This window comes from Taeniopygia guttata, chromosome 3, assembly GCF_048771995.1.
Source record: "Taeniopygia guttata chromosome 3, bTaeGut7.mat, whole genome shotgun sequence".
NCBI lineage: Eukaryota > Metazoa > Chordata > Aves > Passeriformes > Estrildidae > Taeniopygia > Taeniopygia guttata.
Window position 1 is genome coordinate 91,423,100 of NC_133027.1, and position 12,239 is coordinate 91,435,338.

The 12,239-nt window shown below is 41.2% G+C and overlaps 1 protein-coding gene across 10 annotated transcripts in view; it reads left to right on the forward strand.

Moving 5' to 3' along the window:
- The window catches only part of PLCB4 (phospholipase C beta 4), a 186,400-nt gene that overhangs the window by 123,414 nt on the left and 50,747 nt on the right, over positions 1–12,239 (forward strand). For all 10 annotated transcript variants that reach the window (XM_030268791.4, XM_030268786.4, XM_072927413.1 and 7 more), the window contains 6 exons: positions 3,661–3,769; positions 6,716–6,926; positions 7,513–7,606; positions 8,148–8,227; positions 8,680–8,764; positions 11,589–11,679. In XM_030268791.4, the coding sequence (XP_030124651.1) occupies positions 3,661–3,769; positions 6,716–6,926; positions 7,513–7,606; positions 8,148–8,227; positions 8,680–8,764; positions 11,589–11,679 (670 nt within the window). The remainder of the gene's footprint in view (positions 1–3,660; positions 3,770–6,715; positions 6,927–7,512; positions 7,607–8,147; positions 8,228–8,679; positions 8,765–11,588; positions 11,680–12,239) is intronic.

A 12,239-nucleotide genomic window follows, 5' to 3' on the forward strand; every position in this document is an offset into this window, starting at 1 on the left:
ATCTTACTGCTGTGAGACTTCCTTTTATCACAGCTATTTCCACAATTCAGTGTCTGAATGTTTGCAGGGCTAGGGTCAGAGCTAAGGTTTGTCATCTTTGCTTCTGCTTTGGGGAGAGAAAGGACAGTGTTGTGATTTAAATTATAAATTATCCCTTTTAAAGCACCTCAGCCCCCAGTTCACCTGTAGTGCTAGGTACATTTTACTGCTTGAAGCACACGGCCCTAACCCCACTTTAAACCATGTTAGCTTCTGATTTCTTTAGCATCCCTCTTCATTTTCAGGTACATGACTGTTTTATCATTATTTTTAAGTTTATCTCTAATTGTTTTAGTTTAAAGTGTAGTTCCTTGGAGACTAAACTTCTGAAGAAAAGCTGCCAGCATTTGTAAGAACCCCATATCTCCAGTAACTGATTGAAAAATTAAGATTGAGTTGCTGTGCTCTCAATTTTGTGTGACTTTAGCAGTTCTTTTTACAGAATTAGAAACATTATTTTATGTAGGTAAATATAGGTAGTATTGGGGGAAAATGCATCTTGTTGATCACATTCATATTGACAAAATACATTTTGCAGTTGGAAATCCTGTGATTGGCTCCTTTGGCTCAGGACCAGAGCTGGGGAAAATTACTCAAGTGTTTTTTCTAGGGTAGGACATTTATTCTGGTGTCTGAAACCAATGCCTTTGGTCTGTGTTGGAGGTCTTCTGGTCTCCAAACTGAGTTTAAAGTTTCGGTCAGAATTTGCAAGGCACAAAATTACCCAGAATGTGCCTCCTGAATGGATCTTTTCTGTCCCCTTGGCTGCTGGCCAACACTGCAATTAGCAGTGGTCTCTAATGCTGGCAAATATGAAAAGGTTATTGTCATTACATAGGAGAGGGGAGCTACTTGGCAGAGCAACTCTTCATGAGACTCTTTAACTTAAATTATTTTGAAGTAACCTCCAAGGCATGCTGCAGAAGCTCTAAGTGTTATGGGTTTTTAAGAGAGCATGAGGATATGTTACTGGGTATGAGAGGAGAGTGCATAGCTTTCCTGGAGTTTTTCCAAACTCCTATCTCTATTTGACTTTTAAATGCTGCTGGCTGACAGATGATTTAATTCGGCTTTGGTATTAAAGCTTCTGGGAAGTTTTTAGAAATTTAATTGTTGTCATGCACTGAGTATTTTGTCTAGATCTCCTACTTTTAAAGTCAAATTTTTGGAAAAAAAAAAAAAAAGGAAAGATAGCAGAAAAGGGACTGAAGTCACTACCACTGAGAGTTGCTCCTGCAGTTCATTTACAGCAATAAAATAACAAGACAAGTAATGGTCTAAATGGTATTTTCAGTAGTCTGACCAGCACTCATCCATTCTTTTGGGAGGCAGGTGTGGGGAGATCCTTTCCTATTCCCAATTCCTTGCTCTTCCTCCCTGTCTCTCCACTTTCTTTTTCTTCCTCCTTCCTTCCCACTCCCTCTTTCCATCCCCCAGCTGTTCATCTCCCCAGAGGGTCTCACCACTTGCAGGGCAGATGCTGGTTTTAGGCAGAACTGGTTTGAGCACTTTGAGCTGCTGTGTCTCAGTCTGTACCCACTCTGAGGTGCTGGAGGCAGGCTGGGGAGGCTGAATGAGCTTTTCCCTCTTTGCAAAACCCTCTAGGCACCCTTTCTTCCCATGTTTTTAGTCAGTTCACCCTCACCTGGCTGGGAGTGCCTGGTGTAAGGGCGCTCTGTCTGGTAGGGTAACCAGAACAATCAAACACAGCTTTGTTGCACATACACAGTTAATCCTGGGGCATGTTATCTTTTGAGATGAAATTTCACACTTTAAGTTTTAGTCTGCTTTTGAGTCACAAGTTCCCTGTGCCATCAAGCTTCATGGTGCAGAATGTTTCCCCAAAAGACACTAGAGAACATTATCACTTTTTAAAAGCAGATCTTTATCAGTTGCCAAGTCTGGCTTTTTTAAACAAAGTGAACATAAGGATACACTTCTGTTCTACTGGAGGATGGATGATGAGCAATGATCACTGCTACTAGAAGAATATTTGCTCTCAGCTCCTTCTGATAACTCTGGGACTTTTTCTTAAGAGGAGACTTTCTGCTTTATCCCATTTATTTTCTTCAGTTTGCTCATTACTAACAGTAGAAGCGAGTAGGGAAGAGCCCTTTTCCTGAGCAAAGAACCTTCCCTACTATTTCTGACCATTTTTGGAGGTGGTGTATTGTCACTAAGGGTATAAATATATACCTTGTCCTTTGTCACTGTGGAACTGTTGCATGCCATATTGTGGTGGTGTTGGTGTGTGGTGCTGAGCAAGTAGTGTCCTGCATCCATCTGCTCTCGTGTGCTGTTTGATCTGAGTGTTCCTGGGCATCCCAACAGCCCCTCTGGCCTGGACAAACCTGCTGTGTTTAGATGCTGCAGACTGCCAGTAGCATTACTTGAAACATCCCTCCCTAACTGCATGATTGAGTTGGCATTGGTTGTAATTTCTTGGAGTTAATTAAGCACATGCACCGATGGATTGGTTGTAAGAAAAGAGATTGAATTGGATATTACTTTTCTTACGGGAAAAAAAGAAAAAAATTGTTTAAAAAGTTTCCATATAAGGAATTACAGCAAATGCTGATAGTGCTGTGTAAGCCATGTCAACACCATCCTGTCCACTCCAAATTACTGACTGCCAACTACGGGTGGCCTGTTACATTTCTGAATTCTGCTGAAACTAAAGCTTGGAAACTGTGCACCTTCTGGGGCAAAAGACTGTTTTCACAGTCATATTTATTTCTTTTTTTTGTTGCATCTGCTTACATGCCACTACTCCATCAATTCCAGTTTTAATTTTCTTTTAATGAAGAATCAGGCACACAGTGTGCAGCTCTAATCCAGCATGGAGAAAAAAACCAAAGTTACATAGCACACTATAAAGTGAAAGCATACAAATTCTGAATTTTATTAGTCTATTAGAAATCACTGCTAAATTGCTAAATTGTACCTAAAAGTGACATATATTATGAAATCCTGATATTGTAAATTATTTTGAATTAAGAGATGATTCTGTGAAATTCTTGTGTATATTTATTCCAAGAACCTATGCTGGTTTTTGAATAGTTAAAAACATGATGTTTCCATGATTCACAAATAATCATCCAGTACTTGCATATTTCTAAACTCGAATTTCAAATTTTATATTTACAGTATAGCTTTATTTTACTTTTTTGCTTTAGCTGTAGATATTGTGTAAGACTTGTATTTTTGCAGAGGTGATTACAGTGCCACCAGTCAAGTCTGTCACTTTGCAAAAAGAAGAATGAGAGAGAATTTTCAAAGGGACATTTAGCTCTTTATTTTCAACATCTCATTTGCACAGATTCCATGTGCAGTCATAATTTTCATGAATAAACAAGAGTAAGACCAGTTATATGATTGCACTGGATTTTTCTTTTTTAAAAATATTTTTGTGATCAAACTGCCTAAGTTTCTTATGAAAGATAAAGTTCATTTTCTACCTAATGCTGAAGATGCTGTTGAACAGTGTGTAAATTTTAGGGCTGCACTTTTTTTTTTTTTAAATGTCCACTTCTTTCTTTCTCATCTGCAGTAATGAAATGCTCTTGGATGATAGCCATGCACTATATTGTTTTGCTGAATTCTGTTGTTTTCACACCTTAGCATCAACGAGATCCTCGGCTCAATGAAATTTTATTTCCCTTTTATGACACAAAAAGAGCAATGCAGATAATTGAGACATATGAGCCAGATGAAGACTTGAAGAGGAAAGGTAAATGGGGGAGGGAATTCAGAATTCACTGAGTTTGGGCATTTGGGGAATTTATTCTGAAGCATTCAGACTTTTAAGAGGGAGTTTACAGTCCCTGTGGTCTGGGGACAAGCACTTGTATAGGGTGCTGGACCAGGAAACTGCTCTGCTGAAAAAAGTACCTCCCCTTCAAAATAATATTTTTTTAGAAGGATTATGACCCTGATCCAGGTTAGAGTGTGGCTGTAAATCCTGATAGGAAAGGGAGAGGCTGGGATTGAGTAAATACAGAACAGCTCCTTGCAGCAGCAAGTCAATATGCACATGTCTGTGGTCAGGGTCTCAGAGAGACTGCGTAGCTCTGCAAAGTATAGATTGTACATATTGTGCAAAAATAAAAAAGAAAGTGCCATATGCATCCACCTTCTTATAATATATTCCCTCTGGTGCCTGAGGGCAGCAGCCTGGCTTAGTACAGGGTATTTTATGTGGATGATCTGAAAAATGTTCTTTCCGAGCAAGGCTGCAGAAAGTACCTGCAAGGCATTCTTGGGCTGCTCATGTCCTGAGCTGCTGTGAGTGTGGGAGGTGTCAGGGGCTGAACTCAGTTCCCAGTTCTTACTCATTTTGCTGCAGCAGCTGTGTTGGGAGCAGCTGCAGAAATGAAACGTGTTGCTTTCCCTGCCCTTTTCGCTGGGCTGCTGTTGTGACAAGTAGAGAGGAGACTGCAGCTTTGTAAAGCCCATCCTAACAAGAATCCTCTTGAACAGACATTTAGGCTCATGGATCAAGGCAGAAGTATTTATATATCTAGCAGTGCCTTGTGGTGAGGGATGTGCAAACCAAGCAACAGGAGGAGGCAGCATCTAATCCTGCCCCAATAAAGCCTTAGTCTTTCTCTCCATGTCTAATTGAATAAACTCTTAAAGTATTAATTGATTTTTGTCATCTCTATCCCAATTGATTTATAATTTTTAAAGACACTCATCTTTGATTCTTGGTGCTAGTGTATTCTATTTTAAATATTTTCCAGCACTAGGAAGGTGTGCTAATGAGGCTGCCACCTGTTTAGAATGGAAGGTATAAAAACATGTTTTAGAAGGTGGAAATAAATCTAAAATTGGAAAAAAGAAATTCAACCATGGCTAATTATTTAGCCTCTTTGATTGTTTTTTGTTTCTATTAGGTTTTCAATAAATGTGGAAAACCATTTGCAGGGATGGGTTTAATGAATATAACAACAAAACAGTAAAAGTCCCCTCTGGGTGCTCCTCCAGGGATATCAGCAAGGACTGTTCTCTTCAACTTCTTTCCCTTTCTTAGATAAAACTGTGCTGTTGAGCAAATATAGAGGACAACCTTTCTTTTCTTTTGTTTTGGTTTTTTTTTTTTTGGGTTTTTTGGGGTTTTTTGGTTTTGGTTTTGGTTTTTTTTTGGTTTTTTTTGTTTTTTTTTTTTTTTGCTAAATGATGTAGTTTAAGAAACAAGGCTGACATACAAAAGGCAGTAGCAATAAGCAGCTGACTCCTCCTCAGTCACACTTCAGTTTCAGCAGTGAGTAAAGCTGAATAACTTAATGCTGGGCAGTTCAGTAACCAGAGTCTGCTCAGGACCACTACAAACCCCAACAACCTTGGTGAGAAATACAAAGCCTGAGCTGCTGAACACACAGCGCTCTGTTAGGTTGCTGAGGTTGCAGCTGTGTTCTGTCTAGACCATCCATCCAGCTGTGACATTTTTCCACAAGATGATACACTAGGAGTGTGTATTATCTGAGATATGCTGTGCTGCAGCTTTAATGTATGTGGTGATAACAAAATGAAACCATTCTTCAAGTTGAAAAGTCCCTTTTGCCCCCTTTCTTTCATACTCAGAATCAGCTGAGAGGATTTGAGTAAAACATTCTGGAGCAGTTCACCTCTGGCTGACACCAAGCACAGAAAATTTAATCTCCAGTACAGGATTTTTTCAGAAAATTAGAAGTAGAATGGAAACTGGGATCACTCCACTTCTCTGTGTGAGAAAAATAGACTTAAAGAAAATAAAAATAGAACTGCTGCAACCTTGTCTTAACAATAGCTGAGTGTTCATAAATTACTTCAGAGAAAGCAATGTCAAAAATTAGTGCCAGGTAACCATTCTCTGCAGCAGCTCTTTGTGAGTAATCCCTTCTTCCTGATCACAGATAATTTTCATTTTTCAGACTCTTGGCCTCTTTAAAACTGATATTGCCATACTAATTATTCCTAATTTGGTTTCAGTAAAAATTACTCCATGATTTGTATTTTTTTATACTTTATTGAAGCATAAGCCAGCAGACAGATAAGAGGGAGGTGTTATGAATTCTGTGTTCTGAATTCCTGTATTACTTGTCATTGTAGATTTCTGTCTTCATTTACAAAGGTATAAACATGTATTTCAAACAGTAAACTGGAAGGTATTTTAGATTTTCCTGATGTTTTGTAAATGAAGCACTGCAGAGATTTTCAGGTACATGTCCCATGTTTCTGTCAGTGGGGAGGAGTCTCTGCACAAATTGGTTGACAGTGATGTAGCACAGGACTAAATATGAAAGGGAGGAGGAAAGGGCCACAGAAGCCTGCTCCATGCCAGCTCACAGTGTCTGACTTTAAAAGTCCCAGAGATAAAAACTGTTGGGACTGTTCTGAAGAGATGTCACTACCTATTTGCCTTCTTCACCTCCTTTTGCTGTCTTAGTTCTATTGATGGTGAGTGCTGGACCTCACGTGGGCACCTGGTTTTTAATTTGGTTATTTGGGAATGTAATGGAACATTTTGCATCAGCTGCTGGGCAGCCTGGAGTGGAGGAAGGGGAGAGCTGCTTGCTTGCAGGAACCTGTGTTAATAACAGGTTCTGTGCTAGAATTCCTGCTCTATGAGGTGGTTTGAGTCCTGTGGACTCTAAATTCCTGGTAGTGATTCATCATGCCTTCTTCTTCCTTCTAGGTGTCATATCCAGTGATGGGTTTTGCAGATACTTGATGTCAGATGAAAATGCCCCCGTTTTCTTAGACCGTTTGGAATTGTATCAAGAGATGGACCATCCTCTGGCTCATTACTTCATCAGCTCCTCTCACAATACCTATTTAACAGGCAGGCAGTTTGGGGGCAAGTCTTCAGTGGAGATGTACAGACAAGTGCTTTTGGCTGGATGCAGGTTGGAAGCAGAAGATAATCCATATTTGTGAATCTAATACTTTAAAAATAATGTACCTTGGTGTTGATATCTTGTACAAGTGAATGTGTAAACATGTTAGTGTGGCAAATGAAAACACATGTGTTTGTTTAAGAATCTTATTTTTCTGACAAAAGTAATTCCAGTCAGAGGAATGTAGAAATTGATAAGGAGAGAGTTTGTGAGAAAGTTAACAGAAGTTTGGTCTCAGAATGACAGCTGAAGAATTTCAGTGGGCTTTCTGCTTTATAATGACAAAATTTACATGTTAATGAGAAACAGAAAATGTATGATTTCCTGCTTAATTTCTTGACTTAGTAGAATGAGAATAAGAAGAATGGCACAGTGCTAAAGACATTATTGTCCAGATGAGAATATACTGACTCACACATGCCATATTTAAGGTGGTATATCCAAAGTTATAGAAATAACACATGTACAGCTTAGAAAGAGTTGTGCAGTGCCCAAAACTGATTTGCAATTTACTGCTTTGACCATCACTGCTAAAATATGTCCCAGGTAGCACACCTGTAATAAAATACTAAATTTATTTTCCTTGGATCTTCAGGTGTGTTGAGCTGGACTGTTGGGATGGCAAAGGTGAAGACCAAGAGCCAATAATAACCCATGGAAAAGCAATGTGCACAGACATCCTTTTCAAGGTAAATGACTGGCCTCTACGCATGGCAGCAAAGGCCAGGAGAATCCAAGCAGGGCAGCCTGGAATGCTGCTCCTGTGGGATGCACTGACATGGGCAGGATTTCTGGCCCAGACTTTGGGGCTCATTCCTAACTTGCACCACCCACCCCTGTGCTCCGTCTGCCTTCCCACAGAACCTGCAGGAAGCAGGCTTGCTGCTTTTGCCCCACTTCTTCACATCCTGGGGCTCTTCGCACCACAGAATAAATATCTTTCTTGTCTGAGAAGTTCCTTAGCTGTGGAAAAAGCCTGAAGATGCAGAAGTTTCTGTGGGAGTAGGAATTCTCCCATTGATGGCTGTGGGTGAAGGTGCCATGCTGCTGCAGGTGCAGGGAGGTTGTGGGGAGGCATCAAGAGCACAGGGGTTTTTCTGCCTCTCTCTTCATTTGCACATTTAAGACATCCCTGTGTTTCTCAGGGTGGAGTGGATAATAAAAAAATCCCTTTTATTATGTTTTAATTTGATCCATTCTGACTTGTATCTTATTGTTGCTTTTTTGCAGGATGTAATTCAAGCCATTAAGGAAACAGCATTTGTTACGTCAGAGTACCCTGTCATTCTTTCATTTGAGAATCACTGCAGGTACATAGTGCCAATTTTTAATTCTTAAATTGTGCATTGTCTGAGAGAGATGATATAGTTTAAAATTTATATTGTATGATACTTGGAAACTGGGAGGGGGGTAATGCAGGCATACTGAGTATCACTTAATATACCATTAATATACTAATCAATCTTTATGTAGCTTAATAATGGCAATATTTTTATCTGTGATAAAGCTCTGAAATGTGTTTGAATGTTCCATTAGCTGTGTGAGATTCAGTTGCTCTACTTTTTTGGTCGTGTTAAATTCATCTATGTCAAATAATAGACTTTAATTGACAGTATAATTACAGTAAAGTAATACATCTCAGTTGATGCAAAATGGGCAGTATAATATTTGGGATGTCTACAATACTTAGCATATTCTTTTGTGCTGAGTGATAGTGATTTCTTTTTTATATTTAAAAATTAACTGGCATAATCTTTTCCAGCAAATATCAACAGTACAAGATGTCAAAATACTGTGAAGATCTTTTTGGAGATCTCCTGTTGAAGCAGCCTCTAGAAACACATCCAGTATGTTATGTTGTGCCAGTCTGTCTATTTTTTGTATTGGTTTTATTTAAAAGAGATGATAAACTGAGGTCATATCACCTTTAGTGCTGTTCACTGCCAGTCCTGTGCTTTCAGAAATGACTACTAGTGGTTTTGGGTGGCTGTGCTTTTTGGTACAAATTGGTTTTATCTGATTTGTTTAATCTCTTCTGTACAGGGCTCTGGCAAGCAGCCTGGGGAAATCCCCCCTTTGATGTGGGACATAATATCTGCACCTACATAAAACACACCACATGCATTGTGTTTGCAGGTCATACCTCTCTCTGAAATTGCCAGCATTGTTTAAAAATAATTATAACAGTTACTTTAAAAGTGCATGGTCTCAGCTGAAGAAACCTCTTCTTTCAGCTGCATGTTGCGTGTTTCATGCTCTGGGTCAGATCCTGCAGTCTAGGTGACCGCACTGGTGCATTAAGAATTAAATTAAGCACCAATAGTTCCCTGCAGTCCTACTTGGGCTGTAGGGTGGGCTGTAACAGGCATGCACTTCACTTTCCTGCATGGCAGGAGGAAACAACAGACACTCCTTCACAAACACAGCATTTGAGACTTTTCAGCTTGTTACACGGTGCTTGCTGCTTCTCCTCCAGACCATCCTTGCTCCTTAACATGGGCGTTCTGTGTGCCAGCCATCATCCAGAGCCTGCAGAGGCTCCCTGGTACTCTGGGGGACCACAGCAAGAAGGACCCTGCCTTACCTTTCAGTAAGGAGGGGCTTTTGCCACTGGCACCCCTGAAGCTTTGCTTTTCCTGGCTTTCCCTGCACGTTGCAGGAGCAGCAGCACACAGGGCTTGGTCAATGTCAGGTGTTTGACCTTATCACTCTATAACTTCCTGAAGGGTAGCTGTAGGCAGGTGGGGTTGATCTCTTTCCCCAGGCAGCACTGACAGAACCAGAGGACACAAGCTGCACCAAAGGAATATAAGTTGGATATTAAGAAAAAGTTTTTCACTGAAAGAGTCTGGAATGGCCTGCCCAGAGAGGTGGTGGAGTCACCATCCCTGGATGTGTTTAAAAAAAGCCTGGATGTGGCACTCAGTGCTATGGTTTAGTTGAGGTGTTGGGGCTGGGTTGGGCTTGATGATCTTGAAAGTCTCTTCCAAGCCAGTGATTCTGTGAGAAGTCTGTGAAGAGTGCATCCCAAAGAACTAAATCAGTGATGTTCACAGGATGCTGACACACCCCTCACTAGAAGCTCCCAGCAGCTCTCTGGGAAGCCTAAACCAGAGCTGGCCAAAGGCTGCCATGCCACAGGGCCCAGTTTAGCCTCAGCTGCCTGTGCTCCATGGCACTGCTGAGCCTTCTGCATTCTGTGTCCTCTCCTCCTCGTGGGTGAGTTCAGTCCTCAGCTGCTCACAAACAAGAGGCAAACACTGAAACTGAACCTGGGCCAGTGCCTGAGGGAGGCAGACTTAGCAGAGACATGGCACTTGGCTGGAGCAGATTTGGTTTGAAGTAAAAGCAAATAATCAAGTGTGGCCTTGTCTGGGAATGCAGCCTGGCAGGAATGAGCTCTGCGACACTGACATCTGGTGGAGTTACAGCCCCAGTGCTGTCAGGAGCAAGTGTGATCATCCAGCCTGCTCAAACTCCCTGCCTGGGTGGCGTGTAGGATCCTCACCCTCCCACGAGGAGGTTTCCACCCATTCTCCTGGAGCTGGGTTGATATGGTGGGGTAGTTATTTTTTGTTTTGCCTTTTTTTTTTTTTTTTTCCTTCTGGGTTGTTATTTGTCACCTCTGCTGCTTTTATTTGGTTTCAACGTGTGGTGCTTTGTTCTTCTGGAGTGCTGCTTCTCTCTAGCTTAGATTTGGATTAAGAGATAAGAATATCTGAATAGTTCTTCTAAGAATTGTCACTATTTATGGAAATGCCTTCTATTTCTGTATCATTTAGGCTTTGCTGGAAACCCCAGTCTGTTACGGTGCTAAGAATGATAAGTTGTGGGTTCAATCTCTGTATGGGCCATTCACTTGAGAGTTGGGCTCCATGATCCTTGTGGGTCCCTTCCAACTCAGAATATTCTGTAATTATACCAGCAACTCCCTGAATAATATTCTTAGCAAGCCTGAGGTGGGGAGGGTTTTTCCCAGTCTTTGTTTCTTATCCTCAATGATGCAATAGGGCTTAAATCAGAGGATTTAATACTTTTCCTCTTTTCTGAATAATATTTTTTCTCCTTCCCAAACTGGAACTTTTATTAATACTTCCTTGTGTATGTGTGTGTGTGTCCCCTTTGCCTTTGAGAAATACTGAATTTGTGACCCTACTGGCAAAACCAGTCCCCATTACCTAGCTGGGGACTGGTAGTTTTCTACGCCCCAGTGCCAGTCCATTTCCACTCTCCAGGTGGGTTACTGCAGATCAAAGGGACCATAAAAGGTGACTTATTTAGAGATCAAATGATAATAGGCTGAGCTGTGTGAGCCACGGGGAGGGAAAGTAGGAATTCCTCTGAGAGGTGGTGCAGGTCGCATCCACACTCCCTGTTAGGCAGGAGAGATGGGAAAATGTTCAGAGCAGTGCAGCTGAGGCTGGCACAGGCTGGAGACCTGAGTGCTGGCTTCATCCAGCAGCTTTACCTGAGCACAGCTTCCCCCTGGGACAGGGAAGGAGAGCGGACTGTGAAACTGCAGTCACACAACCTCCTGGGGCTGTGCCTGAGGTGGCACTGCTCCTTCAGTGCCCCTTGGTGTGGCTGTCCCAAAATCCAAATCCCAAACAGGGGCAGAGAGGCCAAATGGCTGTTGTTATTATTGAGCATTTTCTTTGAATTGTTTTACAGCTTGAACAAGGTAAAGCCTTACCATCTCCTAATGACCTCAAAAGAAAGATTCTCATAAAGAATAAAAGGCTGAAACCTGAAGTAGAAAAGAGTAAGTAACATTTGTCAAATACTAAATAAACAAAAGTCCAGATTGCTACAAACAGACTTTGTTACCAAAGTTTCCAGATTATTTGTACTTTAGTTTTGGAAGAATGGGGATTATATATAAAGAGTATTTGGTTTGCCCTTGTGTTTCATGTGAGTGCCAGCCTAGGCCTTGATATCAGCATGCTGCACAGGCACAGACAGACCCAGAAATGTAATCCTGGGACTTTTATCAGACTGCTGGTTGAGCTAAAATGTAAGGCAGATAGAATCTCTTGTCAATTCTGCTGACACTGGTCTGTTTGCATTGCTGTGTTCTTCCAGGATAAGCATGAAATGAAATGGAATTTCAAATTGCTCTTCTTGCTGTTGTTGCCAGTTCTGATATTTATCTCCTTTCAGTAACAATAATGTTGCTCTATTAGTTCCCAGTATGGCTGTAATGATAAACTCTGGTCCTTCTCCATTCAAAGATAAGCACCCAGACCTTGCACTGGCTTCAGTCATACATGGCTGTGCCCCTCCTGTCTAACTGAAGTGCACATGGAAACAGTTGAAAATCCA